General features: G+C 43.3%; 1 protein-coding gene across 9 annotated transcripts in view; it reads left to right on the plus strand.

Moving 5' to 3' along the window:
• Positions 1 to 25,944, plus strand: part of adgrg6 (adhesion G protein-coupled receptor G6) — a 157,417-nt gene that overhangs the window by 83,895 nt on the left and 47,578 nt on the right. For 8 of the 9 annotated variants that reach the window (XM_068045547.1, XM_068045545.1, XM_068045548.1 and 5 more), the window contains 7 exons: positions 4,597 to 4,703; positions 7,002 to 7,129; positions 7,833 to 8,101; positions 9,207 to 9,309; positions 10,957 to 11,240; positions 16,042 to 16,143; positions 17,698 to 17,847. In XM_068045547.1, coding sequence (XP_067901648.1) covers positions 4,597 to 4,703; positions 7,002 to 7,129; positions 7,833 to 8,101; positions 9,207 to 9,309; positions 10,957 to 11,240; positions 16,042 to 16,143; positions 17,698 to 17,847 — 1,143 coding nt within the window. Of the gene's footprint in view, positions 1 to 4,596; positions 4,704 to 7,001; positions 7,130 to 7,832; positions 8,102 to 9,206; positions 9,310 to 10,956; positions 11,241 to 16,041; positions 16,144 to 17,697; positions 17,848 to 21,373; positions 21,427 to 25,944 lie in introns of all 9 variants that reach the window. The other variant, XM_068045552.1, reaches the window with a different exon arrangement.

The following is a 25,944-nucleotide window of genomic DNA, read 5'->3' on the forward strand; positions in this document are numbered from 1 at the left end:
GCTTGAGGGGGACTTGAGGGAGAACTTTTTTACCCAGAGGGTGGTGACAGTCTAGAATGCACTGCCTGGGAGGGTGGTAGATGCAGGTTGCCTCACCTCCTTTAAAAAGTACCTGCATGAGCACTTGGCACGTCATAACATTCAAGGCAATGGGCCAAGTGCTGGCAAATGGGATTAGGTAGACAGGTCAGGTGTTTTAATGCATCGGTGCAGACTCCAGGGGCCGAAGGGCCTCTTCTGCACTGTATTATTCTGTGATAAACAGGATTAAACCCTGGGGGATACGGGCAGTAAGGTGAATCTATTGAGTTTCCCGTGTTTTGCTAATAAAATGTTTGGGGAGGGGTTGAAAAGAGGCATTTAATTTTGGACAAGGATTTTGTTTAAATTTGTTCGGATAAGGGATGTTGTACAATGGGGCCAAATGGGATAAAGTCTGATCCTTTGGAATGCAATGCATTTGGAATGAGTAGGAAAGAGTTTGATCCATAAGGCCTGTGTATTGAGAGTGACCTACAAGTGGGATATTCCATTCTGGCTGGTTCAGTAAAGGGGGTCTATAGCTTTGGGGAATAGTCTAAACCACACTAGTTACTTATTGGAGCTGGTACTGAGTCATGTAAATAACCCATTGACAGCTGGCTCATAGCTTTAGTATCAGTATTAGCCTGGGAATTTCTGTTGGTGATATTTGTGAAGCATTTTTAATGCGTAAGCCTGACATTCTTGGGTCATTTAGAATGGCCGACAAGGGAATGTCATTCAACTGTATTAAAGGAACAGACACTCACAGCGGGAAGAGGCATTTCCAGCCTGCCATCTTTTGGATCTCAAGTGCTGGAGCCTGAGCAAAGGAGATGGCCTTGGTCGAGTATTCTCTTTTCAATCCCTCAGTTAAAAGGAATTGTGAGGTTAATGAAATCTAGAATTATTTTGGGGTTATTTTTATATTCAAACCATCTCACAAAATAATTACAGATGGGAAAGGCCACTTAGCCTATCTTAATGATTTTAAAATGCCCCCCCCCACCCCCACCCCGTCCCATTGCAACATCCGATTTGTTTTCTAATGAATCTGGATTTGTACCTTTACTGTTCTATCTAGGAGACTATTCAGTGATTGGTCACCTCTTTATGAGCAGAAGTTCCTAATAGCAATCCTAAATTTACTTATTACTAATTCAAATTTGTCCCCTTGCCTTACTCATAATTTAACTTAAACTAATTTCCTGGATATATTTTTTCCATGATTTTTGCAATTTTATATACCTCTATGGACACCTCCTGTCAAGGCTCAAGTTTCTCCAGTTGTTCCTCAATACTCTAAGATTGGGGATTAGCTGGCATGCAGCTTGAGGGAGTCATGGCCTGGTATGTTCTCAATTTGTTTAATTTCTTTGGTTGCACTTCCCAATGATCCTGATTAACAACTGACGTCATATGTAGCAAGTCACGCCCCAAACAGAGCATACTCTACCTCATGTATGGGTCTTCCACGATGATACTTAGTGTTTCTTTTTCCCCAGCTTACAAGCCTCTCCTCCTTTCCTGAAGGCATTGACTCAATTCCACTTTGTGGTTCCACTGGCATCTGCCACTCTTGAGCACCTTGCCCAAGACATTCACTGTTAGAAGCTATTATTTAAGACGTTATAGACTTCGAAAAATTCAAGGTAATCAAGCAGAGTCAACGTGGTTTTTGTGAAAGGGAAATCACGTTCAACCAATTTATTGGAGTTCTTTGAAGAAGTAACACGTACTGTGGATAAAGGGGAAACCATGGATATACTGTCCTTAGATTTCCAGAAGGCATTTGATCAGGTGCCACGTCCAAGATTATTGCAGAAAATAAAAGCTCATGGTGTAGGGGGTAACATATTGGCATGGATAGAAGATTGGCTAGCTAACATGAAACAGAGAGTAGGCAGAAATGGGTAATTTTCTGATTGGCAAGATGTAACGAGTGGTGTGCCACAGGGATCAGTGCTGGGGTCTCAACTTTTTACAATTTATATAAATGACTTGAATGAAGGAACTGAAGGTATGTTTGCTAAATTTGCTGATGACTCAAAGATAGGTAGGAAAGTAAGTTGTGAAGAGGGCATAAGGAGGCTACAAAGGGATATAAATAGGTTAAGTGAGTGGGCAAATATCTGGCAAATGGAGTATAATGTGGGAAAATGTGATATTGTCCATTTTGGCGGGAAGAATAAAAAGTATATTATCTAAATGGTGAGAGATTGCAGAGCTCTGGGATGCAGAGGATCTGGGTGTCCTAGTGCATGAATCGTAAAAGATTAGTAGGCAGGTTCAGCAAGTAATTAGGAAACCTGATAGAATGCTATAATTTATTGCAAGGGGAAATTGAATACAAAAGTAGGGAGGTTATGCTTCAGTTACACAGGGCATTGGTGAGACCACACTTGGAATACTGTGTACAGTATTGGTCTCCTTATTTAAGGAAGGATGTAAATGCATTGGAAGCAGTTCAGAGAAGGTTTATAGACTAATACCTGGAATGAGCGGGTTGTTTTACGAGGAAAGGTTGGACAGGCTAGGCTTGTATCCGCTGGAGTTTAGAAGAGTAAGAGGCGACTTGATTGAAACATATAAGATCCTGAGGGACCTTGACAGGGTGGATGTGGAAAGGATGTTTCCTCTTGTGGGAGAATCTAGAACTAGGGGGTCACAGTTTAAAAATAAGGGGTCATCCATTTAAGACAGAGATGAGGTGAATTTTCTTCTCTGAGGGTTGTGAGTCTTTGGAATTCTCTTCCTCAAAAGGTGGTGGAAGCAGAGTCTTTGAATATTTTAAAGGCAGAGGTAGATAGGTTCTTGATAAGCAAGGGGGTTAAAGGTTATCGGGGTTATGCAGGAATGTGGAGTCGAGGTTACAATCAGATCAGCCATGATCTTATTGAATGGTGTAGCAGGCTAAAGGGGCCAAGTGGCCTACCCCTGCTCTTAATTCGTGTGTTCGTATGTTCATTTGTTCGTATGTTCAACCCTTGGTGTGGACATGCTATTCCATTTATGAGGGTATCAGCACCAAGCCCGATCCCCAATATTCCCACACAGTGAGATTCCAGCAGGGTAGCGACTGGGAATGGGAATGCCGGCCAATGTTGTCTTCCCAAACCCGGGGGTGCCGAGGACAAGTTCTAATTCGTTGAGCGCTGCCCGGATTGAGGTCAGCAAACCTAGGAATGTAGGAATCGCTGGACAAATAAATACCACATTCATCTATTTCACCCCCTATCATAGACGAGTTAAGTGAGTGGGCAACAAGGTGACAGATGGAGTATAATGTGGGGAAGTGTGGGGTTATTCACTTTGATCGTAAGAATAGAAAAGCAGAATATTTTTTAAAAAGGCATGAAACTTCTAAAAAAAAAACAGAAAATGTTGGAAATATTCAGCAGGTCTGGCAGCATCTGTGGAGAGAGAAACAGAGTTAACGTTTCAGGTCTGTGACCTTTCATTAGAACTTCTAAATGTTGATGTTCAGAAAGACTTGGGTGAACTCATAAAAGGAACACAGAAAGTTAGAATGCAGCTACAATTAAGAAAGCACTTGGCATGTTGGCCTTTATTGCAAGGGGACTGCAGTACAAGAACGAAGAAGTCTTTCTACAATTGTATAAGGCTTTGGTGAGAGTATTGTGTGCAGTTTTGGTCTCCTTGGTACAATGAAGATTCACTAGATTGGTCCAGGGATGAGAGGGTTGTCCTATGATGACAGGCTGAGTAAATTGGGTCTATACTCTCCAGAGTTTAGAAGAATGAGAGATGATCTTCTTGAAACATACAAGATTCTGAAGAGGCTGGATAGGGTAGACACTGAGAGATTGTTTCTGCTGGATGGGGAATCTAGAACATGGAGGCACAGTCTCAGAATAAGCAGTTGATTATTTAGAACTGAGATGAGGAGAAATTTCTTCACTCAGTGGGTTCTGAATCTTTGAAATTCTCTACCTCAGAGGGTCATGGATGCTCTATCGTTGAATGTATTTAAGACTGGTATGGATAGATTTTTGATCTCTCAGGGAATCAAAGGATATGGAGAGTGGGTGGAAAGTGGAGTTGAGGCGGAAGATCAGCCATGATTATATTGAGCGGTGGGGCAGGCTCGAGGGGCCGAGTGGTCTACTCCGGTTTCTATTTCTTACATCCTGATTAGTCACATGATACAATGATGATGGATATGTTGACTAATCACTGTGATCAATCTCTATCAATGAGTTGACAACAGACCCAGACACGAGGTGAGGAAAACGGCCAATGCTGGAGAGCTTTGGGAATCAAGTCACAAGTACATTACACTCACCACACATCATGCCTTGATTTACTCTGATGCCGTATCCCAGAGTGTTATTTTCTGAAAAAAATCTATCTAATTTGGATGTGAATGAATCAGTTTAGCAGAGATGGAGGATCGAAGTCGGGACCATCCAGTTGCTGGATTGCTAAACTCACCAATCCATCTTAACACTTTGTACAGTTCACAATTGGAGTTTAGCACATGACCCTTTGCTATCACTTGCAACCTGTTCATTTGGGGCCATTGCCTCACTTTTCAATGCTTCGTTCCTGCAGATGGCAGCGGTGGCTGGAACATTCGAGGTTGTCATGTCGATGCAAAGTCCAATACAAATGAAACCATTTGCCTGTGCCATCACCTCACACACTTCGGAGTCCTGCTGGTAAGATTTCTTTCTGCAAAGAGTTAGGGAAGAGGAATGTTGCTTGTGGGACACCAGAGACCCGATCTGATTTATACACGATGACATGATGCATGGGGTATTATACATCAACGCCAAGGAAGGGACAGGGCAATAGGATTTGTTTTCATTGGGATTGCTCTAGGGAAGGGCTGGTACAGACATGATGGCCTTAATAGCCTTCTGCTTTTTGGTTCTTTGGTTTGGTAACTGGGAGCTCAAGCTTTGAGTTATCGTTAAGTCCAAGAGACTTAAAGAAACTCCGGTTTCTTTGCCATCTGTCTGTTTGGTTTGCATTTCCATCTACTCGCAACCACCGAATTGCTTTTTGAGGATTAACCTGAAAATATAAGACACTCACCGACCACAATTAATGACTGTCAAACTTGTAGAATCTTTTCCTGGCCATTTTATCCCTCGTCGTTCTTCTCTACTTTCCATCTCTCTCGTAGTTGCAGAGTCTTTGCAATTTCATTCCAAAGGTTTCCTATCATTACTCTGGCATTTTGTCCAAGTGGCTATTTTCCATTTGTGAGCCCAAACAGTGCCAGCAAGCTGCTCATCTGTGTTGAGCATTGCAACTAAGCCCAATCCTATCCCTGTATTTTCACACACGCATAAATGCACCCATTGAACAGCAATCAAGAATAGTATCCCTGATTAATCTGCTCTCTGCCCAAACCCAATAATTCTCAGACTAATCCTACTCTCCCTACTTGTGCCCTGAATGAGGCTAGTTAGCTTAAGTCCTGGCACCATCCAGTCCAGTTCCACATAGGGCAGAGAATTTACCAACACAATCCACTTTTAGAACAAATCAGTGTCTTCATCGATCTTCTGAAGTAGCTTTAATCATTGATATTGGCCAAAGTAATTATCATCTCAATGTTTTGCTTTTCATATCTTCCCATGGAAAATAGTGGAAGGATTCACAGGCTGATTAGCAATCTGACCCCTTCCATAGCAAGAACCATCACTTTCTCAGCCAATAGTGGGGGTTAGTCCTGTACGGCAGGAGGGCTTTATGGGTTTCCACAACCTCATACAAATGAGTGGGGGGGTGAGGGGGGAACCACACACACCCACCAGGCATCCTGCTGGACGTCAACCCAGAGAATTCCAAGCTGGCAGTTGTCAGGAATTACATTTGAATCCTTCATCTTCTGACTCTGAGGCAGGAATGCTACCGCTGAGCCCAATAATACTTCACTTTGTACGGTTGCAAGCTGCGTGATCCAACTCCGCAGCAGTCAAAGTAAATTGGCTTGATTGTACTTTTAACAGCAGTCTACGAGAGGAAATGGTAAAAGGTATGCTAATGTCATGGGTTATACCCAGAAGTTATGAGTTCAAATCTTACCATGCCAAGCTGGGAAATTGTAGTCAATAGATCTGGTAACTGCGTTGACACCAGGAACAATGATAACGAAAGTTACTGGATTGTCACAAAACGTCAGTTGGTTTGTTAATGCCCTTCAGGGAAGGAAACATGCCCTTAACCATCTTAGCCTACATAGATGATTCCAGTCCCATTCTATACAGCTGACTCTTAATGCTCTCTGAAGTACCTGACGAAGCCACTCAGTTGAGTATAGAAGATTAAGGATTGATCTGTTTGTGGTACTTACAATGATTAAAGGATTTGATAGGGTAGATAAAACTATTTATTCTGTTGGGGGAGCCGAGAACAAGGGGGCATAACCTTAGAGCTAGGCCGTTCAGGGGTGATGTCAAGAAGCACTTTTTCACACAAAGGATAGTGGAAATCTGGAACGTTCTTCCCCCAGAAAGCTGCTGAGCCAAAACTCAGATTGATAGATTTTTGTTAGCCAAGGGTATTATGGATTACAGAACCAAGGCTAGCAGATGGAGTTAAAATACAGATTGGCCATGATTTTGTAGAATGGCAGAACAGGCTCAAGGGGCTGAATGGCCTCATTCTCTTCCCATGTTCTTTCCTATGGTTTTAAAATCAATTGTCAGATAGAGGCCGCCAGCATCTTCCTGGGGTGACTAGAAATGAACGTTAATTGTGCTCTGGCTGGTATCACCCACATGAGAAAAGAGGAACGTTGGGGAAATAATAAATACCTTATGTACGTGTTTGATCATCGTAAAATACCTGCACACTTTTCTGATGTTTGTTCACTGGTCAAGTATCACTGTTGCCAAAAGTCCTGAATGCACTCCCTAAATCCTATGCTACATATTCAGAAAGAAGACTCGGAACATAGAATTATTAAGAATTTCAGGTTATAATTTTATTTATTTCTCTTACAGGATATCTCAGGGACTGCACAACAAATAGATGCTGTTAATACTAAGATCCTGACTTTCATCACTCATATAGGCTGTGGTGTGTCAGCCATTTTTTCAGCAACAACACTTTTGACATATGTGGCCTTTGAGTGAGTGAATTTTTACTCTTTTCCCAGGAGAGCTAGAATGCTTGACTTACCATCTTTACTCCACAGAGGGGTTTGGACCCAGCAGACGGGGAGTTAACAGGACCCCAATGGTTTGGAACGAGGGGCACAGATTCATACATTTCCCTGTTTGGTATCCATTCTCCATACCTAGAAGTCAGATCAGGTCATTCACCAGATGCTATTTTATAAAGCTCATTTTAAAAATGAAGCTCAGTGTGTGTGTGAGGAGTGCAGGGAAAGCCCAGCAAGGCTGAGGACATGGAGGCTCTGCTGATCTTAATATCAGGGCCTCACTTAAATAGCATGCAGGACTCTCCTGCTGAACCAGATCAACAGCCACGCGAGAGCACAAACATGTGGCTGGAGCCCCAGTCGTGGTGGTGACGCCAAACCTGTGCTTTACATGCCTGTGGATTGAAGGAGAAATGGGAAGCTGAGGGAGGTGAGGAGTTCCACAGTATATTGAGGTCCTGGGATGAAATTAGTTAAAGTAGGAGACAACGTGATGAGTCTTGACTTCACCACAGCCAATATGCACCAAGGAAGAACTTGCATTTCTATAGCGCTTTTCGCAATCTCAGGACCCAAAGCGCTTTATGGCCAATGAATTACTCTTCAAGTGTAGCCACAGTTGTAATGTAGGAACGAGATAAATTAAACTTTTCCTTATCCCCCCATTTAGGAAACTGCGACGGGATTATCCGTCAAAGATCCTGATGAATCTCAGCACTTCTCTCTTTCTCCTAAACCTTACATTCCTGATTGATGGCTGGCTTGCATCGTTCAACATTCCCGGAGTGTGCATTGCTGTTGCAGCGTTCCTTCACTTCTTCCTGCTTGCCTCCTTCACCTGGATGGGACTGGAGGCTGTTCACATGTACATAGCCTTAGTGAAGGTCTTTAACACATACATCAGAAAGTACATGCTAAAATTCTGTATCATTGGATGGGGTAAGTTAGATTGGCAACAAAACTATTTATGATATCTTTCCCTGTTCTCGGGGCATAGGAAATGTTGGAAAGGCTGCGTTTTAATGTCCGCTCCTAGTTCTTCTGTGCTTTATACCAATTGTCAGTACAACTAAATAGCTAGCTATGATTTTTCAGTGCCTATTAAAAGTCAACATGGGAGAATATAACCACTTCCACTCAACATTCACTGGTATTATCATTGCCAAATGCCTTACCATCAACATCCTGGGGGTTACAATTGACCAAAACTTAACTGGACCAGCCATGTAATTGCTGTGGCTGTAAGAGCAGGTCAGAGGCTGGGTATTCTTCAGCGAGTGGATAATTTCCTGACTCCCCAATGCCTCTCTATTACTTACAAGGCACAGTCAGGAGTGTGATGGAATACTCTCCACTTGCCTGGATGAGTGCAATTGCAACAACACTCAAGAAGCTCCATACTATCCAGGACAAAGCAGCCTGCTTGATCGACACCCCATCCACCACCTTTAACATTCACTCCCTCCACCACCTTGGCTGCAGTGTACCATCTACAAGATGCACTGCAGTAACTTGCCAAGACTGCTTCCACAGCACATTCCAAATCTGCAACTTCTACCACTTAGAAGGACAGAGAACACCACCTCCAAGTATCCCTCTAAATTATGCAGTATCCCAACTTGGAAATATATTGAGTTCATCGTTGCTGGGTTCAGATCCTGAAACTCAGTACCTAACAACACTTGGAGAACATCTTCACCGCACAGACTACAGCAATTCAAAAAGACACCTCACCACCACCTTCTCAAGGGGAAACTAGGAATGAGCATAAAGGTTGGCCTTACCAGCAATGCCCACATCTCAAGAATGAAAAAAATCATTTAGTGTGTATGAGATATCATGTACGACATGGGTAGACGATTGCACTTCTTGCTTGGATTCTGAGTTCTATTTTGCGATGCTATTGCCTCACCTAAAGGGGTTTTGCTATCTTATTTTTCTAGCTGCTTACCCTACATATATTTTCCACGAAAATTGGAGAGTAGGGGTGGGTTAATACATTATTCTTCAAGGACTCTATTTGCTGCATATTGTGTGTTCACAGGTTTACCTGCACTAGTGGTGGTGATTGTTCTTGCAATCAACAAGAATTTCTATGGAGTGGAATTGTATGGGAAGGATGCAGTAGACAGTGGAGCCTCAGAATTGTGAGTCACACAAGTTATAATCAGCAGCACACAAAAGCAAAATACTGCGGATGCTGGAAATAGGAAACAAAAATAGAAAATGCTGGAAGTACTCAGCAGGTCAGGCAGCATCTGTGGAGAGAGAAACAGAGTTAACGTTTCAGGTCAACGACCTTTCATCAGAACTGACCTGCTGAGTATTTCCAGCATTTTCTGTTTGTTTATAATTACCAGACTTGGATATGGTAAAGAGCAGGAAAGGTAAGGGGCCAGGTGGATAGCATGTTCAAAGAGATGCCACAGGCACGATGGGCTGAATGGTCTCCACTGTTGTTAAGATTCAGTGATTCAATGGTTAGGGATAATAGCTTGGATTTTCCAGTGAGTCGTGTATTTCATAGAATCATAAAATCGCACACTCATACAAAACAGAAGGGGACAATTTTGGCCATCGTGCCTGCGCCAGCTCTTTGAAAGGGTGATCCAATTCATCCCACTCACCTGCTCTTTCCCCATAATCCTGCAATTTCTATCCCCTTCAATTATTTATCCAATCCCTTTTGAAAGATACAACTGAATGTGATTCCACTGCTCTTTCAGACAGTGCATTCCAGATCAAGACAACTCACTGTATGAAGAAATTATTTCTTCATGTTGCCTCTGGGTGTTTTGTCAAGCACCTTAAATGATACTTACTATCCCATCATGCAAGTTTATTCGCCTTCACCACATGAAGACATTTTGCACAAAAAGAACACGCTTAAACTAAAAATCTCTTCAGATGAATGTTAATACATTCCTTACTCAGGATGGCCCAAAGCACCACAGACAATGAATTACTGAGGTGAAGTAAACACAGCACCCAGTTTATGCATAGCAAGATCCCACCAACTGAAGTGAGGTGAACAACCAGTTAATCTGATTCTAGTGGTGTTGGTTGGGAGGAATATTTGCCAAGTTACTGGTCAATTCACTACAAAGGTTCACTACTAGGGTACCCCTAGAATTTTAGAATTTTATCAATGATTAATGCAGTTTCATTTAACTCAAATAGCACCGATTGTCCCCACAATAACATGTTTGAAGCTTACTGTGCGTTCTTTAAGAGGTTTCTCTTGAGTCACAGATTCGGGATCGACAGTATTGCTGATTATAGGAAGAGGTGGGATTGGAAGGAGAAGTCATTCTTGAGAGCTCATATTTCCATCATCAGGAACAGCTGAGAAGGACAGATACATTCTCAACAACTGCTGCACGTGAACTTTGCTCTGAAAAATAGCAGAGCGAATGAGGGTTAAACCACGTTCTACACGATTCACATGATTCCACTGTTACTCCACTTCAGGGCATTACCGTGTGTCATAGTAGAGTATTAATTAGTGTTATGCTCAATGGCTGTGGTCTTGGTTTGTTTCTTGAATAATGCCTTAGCTAAAGTAAAAGGTAGAGAAAGTTCAACTGAAGATGCTATTATGTTAATTATTGATATCTCACAGCCTGATTCCATTAGCAATGACTCAAATTTTCATGGTTAGTTTGCCAGTTCCCTGGTCAATATTCCTTCCTCAATAATTAATTGGCTGGATCTGTGGTCAATATATCTCATTCAACTGGCTATCACAGGATCTATTCTACTCCTAATTACTTGCCTTTCTCTCCCACCTGTAGCTGCTGGATCAATGATCGCATTGTATTCTATGTGACCTGCGTGTGCTATTTTGTGATCCTGTTCCTGATGAACGTAGCCATGTTTATCGTGGTGTTAATACAGATCTGTGGAAGGAATGGGAAGAAGAGTAACCGCAACATGACGGAGGAGATCCTGCGTAATCTGCGAAGCGTTGTCAGCTTAACATTCCTCCTGGGGATGACCTGGGGCTTTGCGTTCTTTGCCTGGGGTCCTGTGAATCTGATTTTCATGTACCTGTTTGCAATCTTCAACTCTTTGCAAGGTATTGCCATTCTCCATGCCTGCATCCATCATCACATTCATCCAAATATAATACTACATTCTATAAGAGGCATGATTTTGAAAAGTGTAGGTGAGCAACGAGACATTGGAGTCCACATGCAGAAATCCTGAAAGGCAGCAGGGCAAGTTGATAAGGTGGTTAAAAAAGTATATGGGCCACTTGTGTTTATGAATAGAATATAAAAGCAAAGAGACCAGGCTAGATTTTTATAAATCACTGGTTCGGGCTCAGCTGAAATATTATGGACAATTCTGGGCACCACACTTCAGGAAAGATGTAAAGACCTGAGAAAGGATACAGAGGGGGTTTACCAGGATGTTACCAGGGATGTGGGACTTCAGTTATGAGGAAAGGTAGGAAAAGTCAGGACTGTTCTCCTCGAAACAGGGAAGGTTAAGAGGTGATTGAATAGAGGTTTTCAAAATGATGAGAGGTTTTGATAGAGCAGATAAAGAAAAACTATTCCCGCGAATGAGTGGGTCAATAATCAGAGGTCGTTGATTCAAAATCATTGGCTAGATCTATAGGGGAGATGAGGAGAAATGTTTTCACTCAGAGTTGTCGGGATCTGGAATGCTCAACCTGAAAAGATGGTGGAAGCTGATTCCATAAATAATTTTAAAAGGGAGTTGAACAGGTACTGGAGGATGAGGAACTTACAGGGTTACAGATAAAATACGGGAACGTGGGACTATGTATGATTGCTCTTTCAGAGAGTCAGCACAAGCACCAGGGGCCAAATGGCCTCCTTCAGTGCTGTAATTTTCTATGATTCAAATCCATCTCTGTGATGTACATCTCCATCTATAACTTAAAGAACATTTTGCATGCAATGAAATGTCTCAAGGTGTCTTACAAAGGGAGGAGTGTACACTGAGCTGGAGGAAAGAACAGGAGGTGGTTGAACAAAGGTTGAAGAATTAGGTTGTGGGGAGTCTCTTGAAGGTGGAAGGAAGAGGTTTGGAAAGAGAGTTCAAGTGTAGGAATGTGGCAGGGGTGGCAGGAAAGAAAGATGTGCAGTATTCCAGAGCTGGAGGTACAAATTGGGATATTTTTAAACTTTTTTTTTCAGAGGATGTGGGCATTGGTGGCTAGGCCAGCATTTATTGCCCATCCCTAAATGCCCTTGAGAAGGTGGTGGTGAGCTGCCCCTTGAACCACTGTAGTCCATGTGGTGTAGGTGCACCCACAGTGATGTTTCCTTTTAGACTTTTCTGTAGTGATTTGGGTCTGGTGTCACATGCAGGCCAGACCAGGTAAGGACAGCAGATTTCCTCCCCTAAAGAGCATTAGTGAACCAGATGGGTTCGTTTCCTGGTCACCATTACTGGGTCTAGTTTTCAATTCCATATTTAATTAGTTGGCTAAATTCCACCAGCTGCCATGATAGGATTTGAGCCCGTGTCCCCAGAGTATTAGCTTGGATCTCTGGATTGCTAGTCCAGTGACATTGGCCCTGCACCACCACCTGATAGAGCTGTTCAAAATAATGAGAGGTTTTGATAGAGCAAGTACAGAGAAACTGGTTCCTCTGAGAAATGGACTGGTAACCAGATGGTCACTGGTTTAAAATACTTGGCAAAAGAACTAGAGGGGAAATGAGGGTTGTTAAGATCTGGAACACACTACCTGAGAGTGTGGTGGAATCAGATTCCACAGCAACTTTCAAAAGGTAACTGAACATGTATTTGAAGAGAACTAATTTGCAGAGTTCTGGGGAAAAAAAGTTGGGCCATGGGACTAATTTAGCAGCACTTTCAAAGAGCCAAAACAGGCACGATGGGATGAATGGTCCCTTCAATGCTGTGAGATAAATCTACTCATTGGATTCCATGGATAAAATACTCTCCCTCTGCAATTCCTCTATACCCGGGGAGGTAGTGGTAATGTCACTGGACTGACAATTCAGAGGCCCAGGCTAATGCCCTGGGGGCATTGGTTCAAATCCCACCATGAAAAGTAGTAGAATTTAAATTCAATTGAAAGTTAGTCCTAGTAATGGTGACCATGAACCTAACCCATCTTGTTTACTAATGCTCCTTTAGGGAAGGAAATCTGCCGTCCTTACCTGGTCTGGCCTATATGTGACTCCAGACCCACGGCAATGACTCTTAAATGGCCTAGCAAGCCATTCAGTTGTACAAAAACGCTCCACAAAGTTGAAAAGGAATAAAACCGGACGAAACATTTGGCATTGACCTAAGCACGAGAAACGACAATGGCAAACCCAGCCCTGTCGACCCTGCATCTGGGGCCCTGTGTGAAAATCGGGAGAGCTGTCCAAAAGACTAGTCAAGCAACAGCCTGACATAGTCATACTCACAGAAACATACCTTACCTCCAATGTCCAGGACACCAGCATCACCATTCCTAAAAAACCTACTAGATCTCCTCCTTACCAATCTACCCGCTGCAGATGCATTCATCCATGACAGTATCGGTAGGAGTTACCATCGCACAATCCTTGTGAAAACAAAGTCCTGTCTTCACACTGAAAATATGCTCCATCATGTTGTGTGGCAATACCACCGTGCTAAATGGGATCGATTCAGAACAGATCTGAGAGCTCAAAACTGGGCATCCATGAGGCGCTGTGGACCACCAGCAGCAGCAGAATTGTATTCTCCACAATCTGTCATCTCATGACCCGGCAGATCCTTTACTCTACCATCACCATCAAACCAAGGGATCAATTCTGGTTCAATAAAGAGTGCAGGAGAGCATGCCAGGAGCAGTACTAGGCATATCTAAAAATGAGCTGTCAACCTGTCAACACATGCCAAACAACGGAAGCGCCATGCAATAGACAGAGATAAGCAATCCAAAAACTAATGGATCCGATCAAAGCTCTGCAGTCCTGCCCCATCCAGTTGTGAACAGTGGTGGACAATTAAGCAACTAACTGGAGAAGGAGGCTCCACAAATATTCCTATCCTCAATGATGGAGGAGTCCAGCACATCAGTGTAAAAGAAAAGGATGAAGCATTTGCGAACATCTTTAGCCACAAGTGCTGAGTGGATGATGTCCAGCATCACAGATGCCAGTCTTCAGCCAATTCAATTCATTCCATGTGATATCAAGAAACAGCTGAAGGTAATGGGCACTGCAAAGGCTATGGGTCCTGACAACATTCCGGCTGTAGTACTGACGACTTGTGCTGCAGATGTAGCTGTGCCCCTCGCCAAGCTGTTGCAAAACAGCTACAACACTGGCATCTACTTGACAATGTGGAAAATTGTAGGACAAATCCAATCTGGCCAATAACCGCCCCACCAGTCAACTCTCGATCATCAGCAAAGTGATGGAAGGTGTTGTCGACAGTGCTATCAAGCGCCACTTAAACAGCAACAACCTGCTCACTGATGCTCAGTTTTGGTTCCGCCAGGCCCACTCAGCTCATGACCTCATTACAACCTTTGTCCAAACATGGACACAAGAGCTGAACTCAAGAGGTGAGAGTGTTTGCCCTTGAGACCAAGTGTGGCATCAAGGAGCCATAGCCAAATTGAAGTCAATGGGCATCGGGGGGGGAAACTCTCACTGGTTGGAGACATGCCTAGTACAAAGGTTGTGGTTGTTGGAGGTCAATCATCTCAGCCCCAGGCCATTGCTGCAAGAGTTCTCAGGGCAGTGTCCCAGGCCCAACCATCTTCAGTTGCTTCATCAGTGACCTTCCCTCTATCATAAGGTCAGAAGTAAGGATGTTCTCTGATAAATGTACTATCTTCAGTACCATTCACGACTCCTCAGATATCGAAGCAGTCCATCTCCATATGCAGCAAGACCTGGAGATCATTCAGGCTTGGGCTGATAAGTGAAAAGTAACATTTGTGCCAAGCAGTGACCATCTCCAACAAGAGAGAATGTAACCATATCCCCTTGACATTCAATGGCATTACCATTGTTGATTCCCCCACTATCAACATCCTGGGGTTACCATTGACCAGAAACTGAACTGGAGTAGCCATATAAATATGGTGGCTACAAGAGCAGGTCAGAGTCTGGGGATTCTGGGGCGAGTAACTCACCTGCTGACTACCCAAAGCCTGTCAACCATCTACAAGGCACGAGTCAGGAGTGTAATGGAATACTCTCCACTTGCCTGGATGAGTGTGGTTCGAACAACATTCAGGAAGCTCAAAGTAATGCAGGACAAAGCAGCCTGCTTGATTGGCACTGCATCCATCACCTTCAACATTCACTCCCTCTACCACCAATGCACAGTGGCAGCAGTGTGTACCATCTACAAGCTGCACTGCAGCAACTCACCCAGGCTCCTTCGACACACAACCTCTTCCACCTGAAAGGACAAGGGCAACAGACACGTGGAAACTCACCAGCTGTAATTTCCCCCCAAGTCACACCATCCTGACTTGGAACTATATCGTCATTTCTTCACTGTCTCTGAATCAAAATTCTGGAACTTCCTTCCTAACAGCACTGTCGGTGTACCTGCCCCACATGGACTGCAGCGGTTCACGAAGGCAGCTCTCCACCACCTTCTCATGGGCAATTAGAGATGGGCAACAAATGCTGGCCTTGCCAACGATGCTCACATCCCATGAATAAATAAAAAAAATCTCCCCTTACCTTCTCTGTTCTAAGGAGGACAACTGCACCACCTTCAATCTCTCTACAGGGTTGGAATCTTTTATCCATGGAGCCCAGATTGTGCAAATGGCATTCTATGTGGACCTCTAGCTCAAGGACACTGACATGCGCGCTCTGACCCAGGCTCTGTATTCACTGTTTTAACCAAGATTTTCTTGTTCAACACAGGCTTCTTTGTGTTTGTATTTCACTGCGCTCTGAAAGAAAATGTACAGAAGCAATGGAGGCGATATCTTTGCTGTGGCCGATTTCGACTACCAGAAAATTCAGGTAAGATCCAGATCTGCCCGTAGACCTGTAGGTAACAACACCTCAAGTGCATATTTAATTGTTTCTTTAAATGCAATGAGGGTTTCTGCCTCTATAGAAATATAGAATAATTTACAGCATATACTGATATTTTTGGACAGGACCTGAAATCCAGAGGGCCAGGCTAATGCCCTGGAAACACAGGTTCAAATCCCACCATGGAGCAGACTTTAAATTCAATTAATTAATAAAAATTTGGAATAGAAAGTTAGTCTCAGTAATGATGCCATAGGGAAGGTAATCTGCCATCCTCACCTGGTCTGGCCTACATGTGACTCCAGACCCACGACAATGTGGTTGATTCTTAACTGCCCTCTGAAATGGCTCAGCAAGCCACTCAGTTGTCAAAGACAATTAGGGATGGGCCAGAATAAAAAAGTGCAATTTCACTGCCTATTGAACTTAACTTACCACAAAACATGGTGTGTGAGCTCCTCCAAACATTCTCTGGATGGGCAGAAATCCCATTCTGGAACTGAACCTTACAGGCCAGGTGCAGTTCAGCTTCAGGCCCAAATCTGAGATAAATCTGCTGATCCGTTGCTGGCCCTAAAAGCAGGCTAAGTGTCCCTGGGCTAGGAAGAGGAGATATGTTGGGGGAGAAATCAGCTCCGATTTCTCTTCCTGATTTCTATCCAATTATTCCTGCTGGAAAGGCCTTGCCATTAAGTGAAAATGGGCTCAGGTCCAGTTATCATGACCTCCACGGTCAACCCTTTCCATCTCGGGTCACGATTGAAGAACGGGTATTTTGGGCAACTTGCTGGAGATTGGCCAGAGTCCTTGGAATGGCATCCCAGTATCAGTTGTCACCTTGAGGAGCAGAGAGGAGAAGATTGGAAGATCCTAACACAATCCTGTGCCATCTGCATCCACATAATGACGCTATACCCCTCAAGATGGCCATCAGATATGGTTGCCAGCTTTCCAGGCTTGCCCTGGATTCTCCCGTTATTAAAGATTAATCTACAGAACACTGTTACAAGCAAACCAAGGGAAAAATTAGAGGGGCATTAAAAAAATTGAGAGTTTTTTATTTTTGTGATCATTTATTATTTGTAAAAATATTGGGGATGGGATAAAAAGACTCTTTGACTAACAGTGAAGCATCATCCAGTCGCATAATTAAAAGCCCATTTGCTTTCCAATTGGTGCGGGTAGATTGTGCATTGAGAGGGTAGACATGTTGAACGTCCAATGGCATGTATGTGAGAGCAGGGCAGTTGGAGGTCATGTGATGAAACCTCCAGGAAAATGTCAAACCAGAGTCGGTAACGCTCTCATCCAAGGTGTCCAAAGAATTGCCTAAAAGAGCCCTCCACATGTAATCGATAACAGAAAATCTGCATGAGTTTGTTGAGAAAAACATTTTTTGGAGATGGTTTCTCTCGCAAGAGTCGACAAGGATGAAATCGAATTCACTTGGTTGCCATGTGAAAAATCTGTTGGCTCGTGTATTTATTTTGTTTTTTTTATTATACTTCTTAACGGCCATTTCTGACGTTTCAATTCTAGACTGGAGCCGAACGATCACTAACAACACCAAGAAAGTGAGCTCCGAAAACCTGGGTAAATCTCTCTCGTCCAGTTCCATAGGCTCCAACTCCACTAGCTGGGCGAGTAAATTCAAATCTGGCTCCACATTCTTCAAAAGCAACAACAAGGGTAAGGATGCAAAGTTCTAGATTCCTTGCATGACTCTCGGTTTTATAAATCAGTCTGTGCCTATTCACCAGTTCTGTGTCTATTTTTTATTTAAAAAATTGAATTTTCTAATACACCGTCTTTTCATATTTCACCCCTCCAGCAACATTGGGCTGGATATTGCAGTCAGCGGTGAGGCAACACTGCTCACTGCTGACCTCAAAGAAAGCCGCCCACAAAGATCTCTGTGGCATGGATTTCCCCTTTCCCAATGGCAGTTTAAACTTGGCGCCAAGTCAAGGGGATCTCCAGGCATCCAGCAGCAGCGATGTCAGCAAGCAGAGTAAGCAGCCAATCACATTGAAGTATTCTCACAGACAGCCAACCAGAAAGTTAAAGACCAATTAACTTCACTTTTAATTTAAATTTTCAGAGAGTGAAGTAAATGATTATGATTGCATTAACTTAGAACCAAACTTGAAAAAAATTTGGAATTTTTTATTATAACGGAAAAACTTGACATTCCACAAATATAACGTTAGCTTTTCAGGGCGAGTGTTTAGCAGTAATTATAAAGTTCATACACTGTTAAAAAATAAGTTACACCTTATTCAACAAGGTGGAACCTTTTTCAAGAGTTTTTACAGCGAGATTGACAGAGGAAGAGTTAAAGATGTCATTAGTTCAGTGATTTCTAATTGATTGCAGTCTTGTGATGCCTCAACAGCGCACCCTTTGACAAAGCATAGAATCACTTGATGGCAACTTCTGGATTTCTGCATTTAACTGCACATATGCGGACTCCCGAAGTTGTTGTCAGTTTCAATGGAGTAATGACGGTGATCGCTGATAGTTTCATCGTCATCACCTCTGCAAAATCAGGGCCATTAACTTCAACTTTCATTTGTTCTCAGCTTTACAAAGTCTTTTAAATAGATCCTTACAGACTGCAGGCAGGTCCAAGGCAATTTATGTCCTTAGCCAGTCAGTTTTGTTTGTTTTTAGCTGATGTGCAGTGATGCTGAAAATACATGTGTGTCTGATTAGTATGTTTAACAGAAGAAACAGAACATTTTGGGGTTTTGGGGTTATTATTCACCACAGCTATTGTTTGATTTAATTTGGTTAAACCATACATCTTTAGGCTCTTCTACATTGGCACTGATAAAGCCTGCTTGTACCACTGCTTCCTAAAGGATGGGACTCAGCCAAAACCAATGATCGCAAAGACCCACGAGAAATGTTCTGAGCAAATCCCAGCGGTTTAACATTTGACCTGCAGAAGGCAGTGCAAGGCCTATAAGTCAGGAAGCTGGGAGGCCCTATTGGTTTCAAATACATCTGATTCACGTTAGTTTAGCCTCTTTAATATGAGGGATGGCTTTTTAAATGGTGCACCTCTCTTCCCAAATGCTCGAGGTACGATTAATTCAAGTTATGGTATGTGGAAGCTATGTTACTGTTACATAGAGCTTTGGTTAGGCCCCATCTGGAGTAACTGCATTCAGTTCCGGGCACCGCACCTCAGGAAGGATGTATTGGCCTTGGAAGATGTGCAGCGTAGATTCACCAGAATGATACTGGGGCTCAAGAGATTGAATTGAGGACAGGTTGCATAGACTAGGCTGGTATTCCTTGGAATATAGAAGATTAAGGGGTGATCGAATTGAGATGCTGAAGATGATTAAAGGAGTTGATAAAGTTGATAGAAACTATTTCCTCTGGTGGGGGAGTCCAGAAAAAGGCTGCATATCATGAAAATGAGAGCTTCTGTTCAGGGCTGATGTTAGGCAGCACTTCTTCACACAAAGGGTGGTGGAAATCTGGAACTCTCTCCCCAACATGTTGTTGAGGCCGGGGATCAATTGAAAAGTTCAAAACTGAGATTGGTAGATTTTTTGTTGGGTAAAGGGATTACAGATTATGGAGCCAAGGTGAGTGGATGGAGTTAAGGTACAGATCAGCCATGAACTAATTGACTGGCGGAACAGGCTGGAGGGGCTGAAGGGCCTCATCCTGTTCCCATGTTCCTTTTCTCAGGGGATAGCTCCAATGTTAAATTCCTCGAAAAACGCTTAGCAGAAAATCTAAACTCTACAATTGCTGTTGGAGAGAAATGTTCTCTCTCTGAATTTTCCCCTATCCTGTTCCGTTCTCCTTTACCTGAAATGGCTAACCCTTGATGAGGTGCTTCATCAAATAGCTGAACTTTGTGTGCCAGGCAACGTGTCAGGAGATTATTCGACTGTGAAAGGCTCCACAGTTCGGCGTCAACACAGTTCTTTTTTAATCTGTACGCTGAATATGGGCAATGCCAGCAAGGTGACATTCATTGACCATCCCTAGCTGCCTTGAAAAAGTGGGAACGGGCACACCTCTTTAATCCATGCGCCCTTAGATAGTGCTTCTTAGCTGGGGGGGTTTTCCCTCCAATAACTGAGCTTGCTAGGCTCCTTAAGAGTCAGCCAGCATCGTTTGGAACTGGAGTTACATATAGGCCAGATCAAGCTGAGCTGCTTGGTTATTTTCAGTGAAAGAACATTAGCAAACCAGACAACCAACCTAACACCTTTCAAAGCCATTTCATTCTGGTGCCAGACCACAAAATACCAAACTGTTTCCACTAACAGAAGAGTCAGTAACCAGAGGGCACAGATTTAAGGTAATGGCAAAAGAACCAAGGGGGAGATGAGGAGAATTTTGTTTACGCAGTGAGTTGTGATTTGGAATGTGCTGCCTGCAAGAGCATTGGAAACAGATTCAATCGTAACTTTCAAAAGGGAATTGGATAAATGCTTGTAAAGAAAAATTTTGCAGTGCTATGAGGAAACAGCAGGGGGAGTGGGACTAATTGAATAGCACAGGCACAGTGGCCTCCTTCTACACTGCAAGATTCTACAGTTCCACAACTTGCCATTGTGGGATGTGACCTTATGACGTCTGGTTTGCTACTCCAAAGTCATAAGCACTACGCTGTCACCCCCATAGATTTGCAGCACAGGAGTCGGAGCCCTGGCTGATTTTTGTTCTTTTCTCTCCCTAACCCATGGGGAGCTAAGCCTAGTTATAGCCCATCGCCACTGCCCAACTCAGATCATCCAACTCAGTACAGATCAGGGATTGAAGCTGGGATCTTCTTCATCTGTGTAGCTCAGTCCCACACCTGGTACACTGAACCAGCTGAGAAGTTGGGAAGACTTTCTTTTGTTGCAACTCTCACCCCACTAGGAAATATTCTTCCTTCTCTGCCTTGTGTGATGGATGACCGACAACCGACTGTTTCAACTTGTTCAAAAAGAAGTTCAAAATGGCTGTACTTGTCACCAAGTAATACTGAAGCATGCAAATGGCTGCAATAATGGTTCACAAAGTTACATCTTAAAAAGTGCACCGCATCTACTTCTGGTGTATATGTAAGCGCAACAGGTCCCAAAATAGTGAAAGTCTATTTACAATGCTGAGACTTTCAAGAGATGTAAAAGACACAAGTGATATGTTTACTGTCAAGGCACTATGATTAACAAATATTGGTATGTTTTTGGAACAGGATGATGTCTTCTGAGAGTTTGTCCATACGCAGAGATGGGCTCCCATTAAAAGGTAAAGCATGCTGCGTGATCTACCAGTGAACTCAGCAGAGATGGCGGTTGGCACACGTTGGAGTGACTATCAACCCTGTGTGTTTATATACAGGCAGCTGCCCACCACACACGTGCAGTGGTCACTATACAGAAGGGAGGTGCATTCCTTGGGGATACCTTACACTAGTGGCTGAGGCTTGACGCTCTTGCTTCATGTGGCTCATTTGCACCAGGAGACCTTCTTCTTTCCGGCATGGCATGATGGTGTGGAGTTGCTGCACCTCTACTTTGTATTTGACACCTCTTTGTGCCTGAACATTGCATCGTTCTCCTACAGCATGCTTAGCTGTTTGAATTGGGTGGGATGCTCGTTGAGTGAGACGGACGGTGGTTCCTCTTTTCCGCAGGGTTCCGTGCATGCTAGCACCACCTACACTGACCTTTACTCCATCTGGTTGGCTTGATCTTCTTTTGCACAATGGGAGTTACTTTGCTGCATTGATACCACTGTCCTGGGACTGTCCTCTCAGTTATATCCTGGAATTTCACTGGCTGGTCCTGTCAAAGCTTTACTGTGCTGGCATGTTGTTGGGCACTGCATGCACCGTAGCCTTATGCAAGAGGTTTGCCATTTTACTTCATGCCAGGGACACCATTTGTGGAATCTATACCATCAATATAGCTAACACAGGCCACTTATAAAGAGGATGGAGTTTCCCTGTTGTGCATCATTCAGCCTTTATAAGATGCCACATCATAATGCATATGTTCAGGAATGAATTAGGTAGATTTACTTTCAAAAAATAACATGTTGGGAGAGAGTATATGGTAAGAACATAAGAACTAGGAGCAGGAGTAGACCATATGGCCCCTCGAGCCTGCTCTGCCATTCAATACAATCGTGGTTGATCTTCTGTCTCAACTCCACTTTTATGCCCACTCCACATAGCCTTTGATTTTGTAGATCGCAGTCTTCAATATACTCAATGATGGAGCATCTACATCCCTCATTTGAGACACAACATGTGGTGAGTGTAGTGTGCTTGGGAGGAACAGGAGACTTTGGACCTATGGTTCCCAAAGCTCTCCAGCATTGAGGGGTTTTCCTCACCTCATGTCTGGGTCTATTGTAGATTAATTGATAGAGATTCATTGGCGTGATTAGTCGACGACTCCATTATCCGTGTATTATAGATTTTAGATTTAGAGATACAGCACTGAAACAGGCCCTTCGGCCCACCGAGTCTGTGCCGACCATTAACCACCCATTTATACTAATCCTACACTAATCCCATATTCCTACCACATCCTCACCTGTTCCTATATTCCCCTACCACCTACCTATACTAGGGGCAATTTATAATGGCCAATTTACCTATCAACCTGCAAGTCTTTTGACTGTGGGAGGAAACCGGAGCACCCGGAGGAAACCCACGCAGACACAGGGAGAACTTGCAAACTCCACACAGGCAGTGTGACTACTAGGATGGTAGAAGGGAACTAGATGGACCTGGGGCTTTTTTGATCAGCAATTTGTATGAATCTCTGCATTCAGCTTTCTATAAAATGGAAGTTTTGTAATAGCTGTGCACCAGTAGCAACATCAAGCATTTATAAGTCAGCTGGAACATGAGTTAGATACAGAGCAGACCCCCCTCTACTCTGTCTCAAAACATGAAGCAACAGTGTGATGTCCATTTTCCACACCTGTCATACCTGTAGCTCCTCTTGGAGCCTGTTATTGCTTGATTATAGACAGTTCTAAGCTGTCAACTTGCATCCATTGGCAACTAGGCAGTTGGGGCTACCCCCAGACTCAATTCACCATCGAATAGAGGAGACTTTGGTACGACAGTTCATCCTGGATTCAGACAAAGGTTCCGCATGCGAAGGTGGTATTTTCTAAATTGATATACCACACAAAATCCTGCCATTGAGAACTGCTGTTGAGGCTTGAACATTTACATTAATGCTGCTGAATCAATTGATTATCTGAACTGAACCTTTGCTTCCCTCTTGCATAGGCTCAATGTTTTGAATAATTCTGTATGTTACATGTCAGCTAAACATACACTCCAATGAGCAGTTATTCAACACATTTATGCTCGCTGACCTACATTGGCTCCCTGTACTGGGAACCCCTCGATTTTAAAATTCTCATCCTTGTTCTCAAATCCCTCTGTGGCATCACCCTCTCTATCTCTGAAACCTCCAACAGTCCTCCGAGATCTCTGTGCTCCTCCAATTCTGACCTCTTGCACATCCTCCATTTTCATTACTTCACCATTCGTGGCCATGCCTTCAGCTGCCTAGGCCCTAAGCTCTGGAATTCTCTATCTCAACCTTTCCGCCTCTCTACCTCTCTCTCCTCTTTTAAGACATTCCTTCAAATCTACCTGCTTGACCAAGCCCTTATATTGCCTTATGTCAATTTAATTTGATAAAGCTCCTTTGAACCACCTTGGGTCATTTTACTACATCAAAGGTGCTATATAACTGCAAGTCTTGTCAGCATTTCACATCAAAAATTCATGTTTATCATTGGCTTTGAAGCATGTCAGGATCGACCAATTGAATCCTTTAGAAGGTGGGACTGGAGACTTGTCTGTATTGGATAGGTTGGAGGGTTAGCATTGAAACCAATCAAGTGTTACTTTCTCCCACTGTCAGGATCAACCAATTGGATCCTTTAAAAGGTGGGACTGGAGCCTGTCCGCATTGAATAGGTTGGAGGGTTAGCACTGGAACCAGTTGGGTTTGACTTCCTCTCAATGATGTTGTGTCCAAACTTGATGCAGAAAAATTTCAAATGAGCCGATGGCTTCTGAGAATCCCAGTTTTAAGTATATTTAGTCTTTCTCTCCAAAGCAAGGATACATAACATACAGGCTGCTAAAATTATGTTTCTACTTTCCTCAAAAGGAATTGTCAGTGGTTTGCTCAGTTTTGTCAAATATGGGGGTTTATTTTTGCCAATGCTGATTGCAGGCTTTATTTTAACAATTCCTGTCACTACCAGTTGTGGAATTGCCAAGGTTTGGAAATAAAATCGGGAGTGGGGTTGGAGTGATGAATGCTTTAATTTATAAAAGGATTATACTGAGATTCACACTCGAAATATCACTAGGCTCAAAAATGCAAATAAATGCATCAAAACAGGTGTCAAAGATCAAAGGCTGGGAATTTCCTTAGCCACTTGCATCCCCACTGTCACAACTTTGCAGGTAGTGCGGTAGAAACCCGCCACATTTATGGCCGCAGAGCGGGAGCACCTCGGGAAATTCCCTATGAAAGTAACCTGGCGGAGGGTACTCCTTCACTGATCATGCCTTCAGCCCTCAACTCTCTCCAGTAATTTCTAAACCACCGCTCCGCTAACTGTGCTTTTCTGTACTGCAATAAAAGTGAAGGGATGTTGGGTATAACTGTGGCATGGATCACACCAAACCTGCATCCCACTGCACTTTCAGTCTAACTCCTTGTCTTCACATGTTGTAGCTCTGCATTCAGAGCTGTTGTTGACCTATCTGTTTCTTTTGAAGCTGTTGGTGAGTGAGTTGACTACAGATTAGCACACAGGCTGATTTGATGCCTCAACAGATTTACATGATATCATTATATATTACATGCAATGACATAAAATGTACAGCCCAGAAATGGACTATTTGGCCCAAATGGCACATGCATTTACTTTCTCGAGTAATGAAGAGCAGTATTTACAGTTCATGCATGTTTCTGCTTTCCTAATGCATTAACAGTTCCAGAGCAAAACACAAGCTACAGTGGAAGCAAGTAAGCAATTTAAACTTGCATATTGAGCTAACAGCTGGGGGGCACTAATTTGAAGCCACAATCTCTGACAGAGATTAGAAAAAAAGCCTTTTTCCTTACAGGAGTGTGGGCATGGGGCAAAGACTCCTAAAGATGGTTTGGGATCAATTGGCATGTTGCACAAGGAGAGAGACTGATGTCAGTAGATACAGTGTCCTGACGGTTATGGAGATATTAACAGCTGTAGATGATGTTTTTTCCTTGGGGGTGGGGGATGGGGGGGCGCAGGGTGGTGTGGGTGGGGTTTGTGTGGAAGGGAAGTACAGCGGCATCCAACCCAGGCATAACTGTGCTGGAACTTAGGAACACGAGGAGGCCATTTGGTGAGTCTGTTCCACCATTCAGTTGGATTATGGCTGATCTGTACACGAACTCCATTTATTTGCCTTTGCTCCATATCCCTTTATACTCTTAGCAAACAAAAATCTATCGATCTCAATCTTGAAAGCTCCAATTGTCACCCAGCATCCACAAACCTTTGGGGGAGAGAATTCTAGATTTTCACTACCTTTTGTCTAAAAAAGTGCTTCCTGATTTCACTCCTGAATGGCCTGGCTCCTAATTTTAAGACTGTAATCCCTTCATTCAGAGCTCTTTCTAGTTCAAAGCCAGGACTGAGAGGCCTGAAGACCAAACTGAATTGAAGAATGTTGAAGTGAGGCCTGTGCTCAGTTCAGCCAGCTGCCAGGGCCCAATGGCCATCCAG

This window comes from Heterodontus francisci, chromosome 13 (genome assembly GCF_036365525.1).
Source record: "Heterodontus francisci isolate sHetFra1 chromosome 13, sHetFra1.hap1, whole genome shotgun sequence".
Classification (NCBI taxonomy): domain Eukaryota; kingdom Metazoa; phylum Chordata; class Chondrichthyes; order Heterodontiformes; family Heterodontidae; genus Heterodontus; species Heterodontus francisci.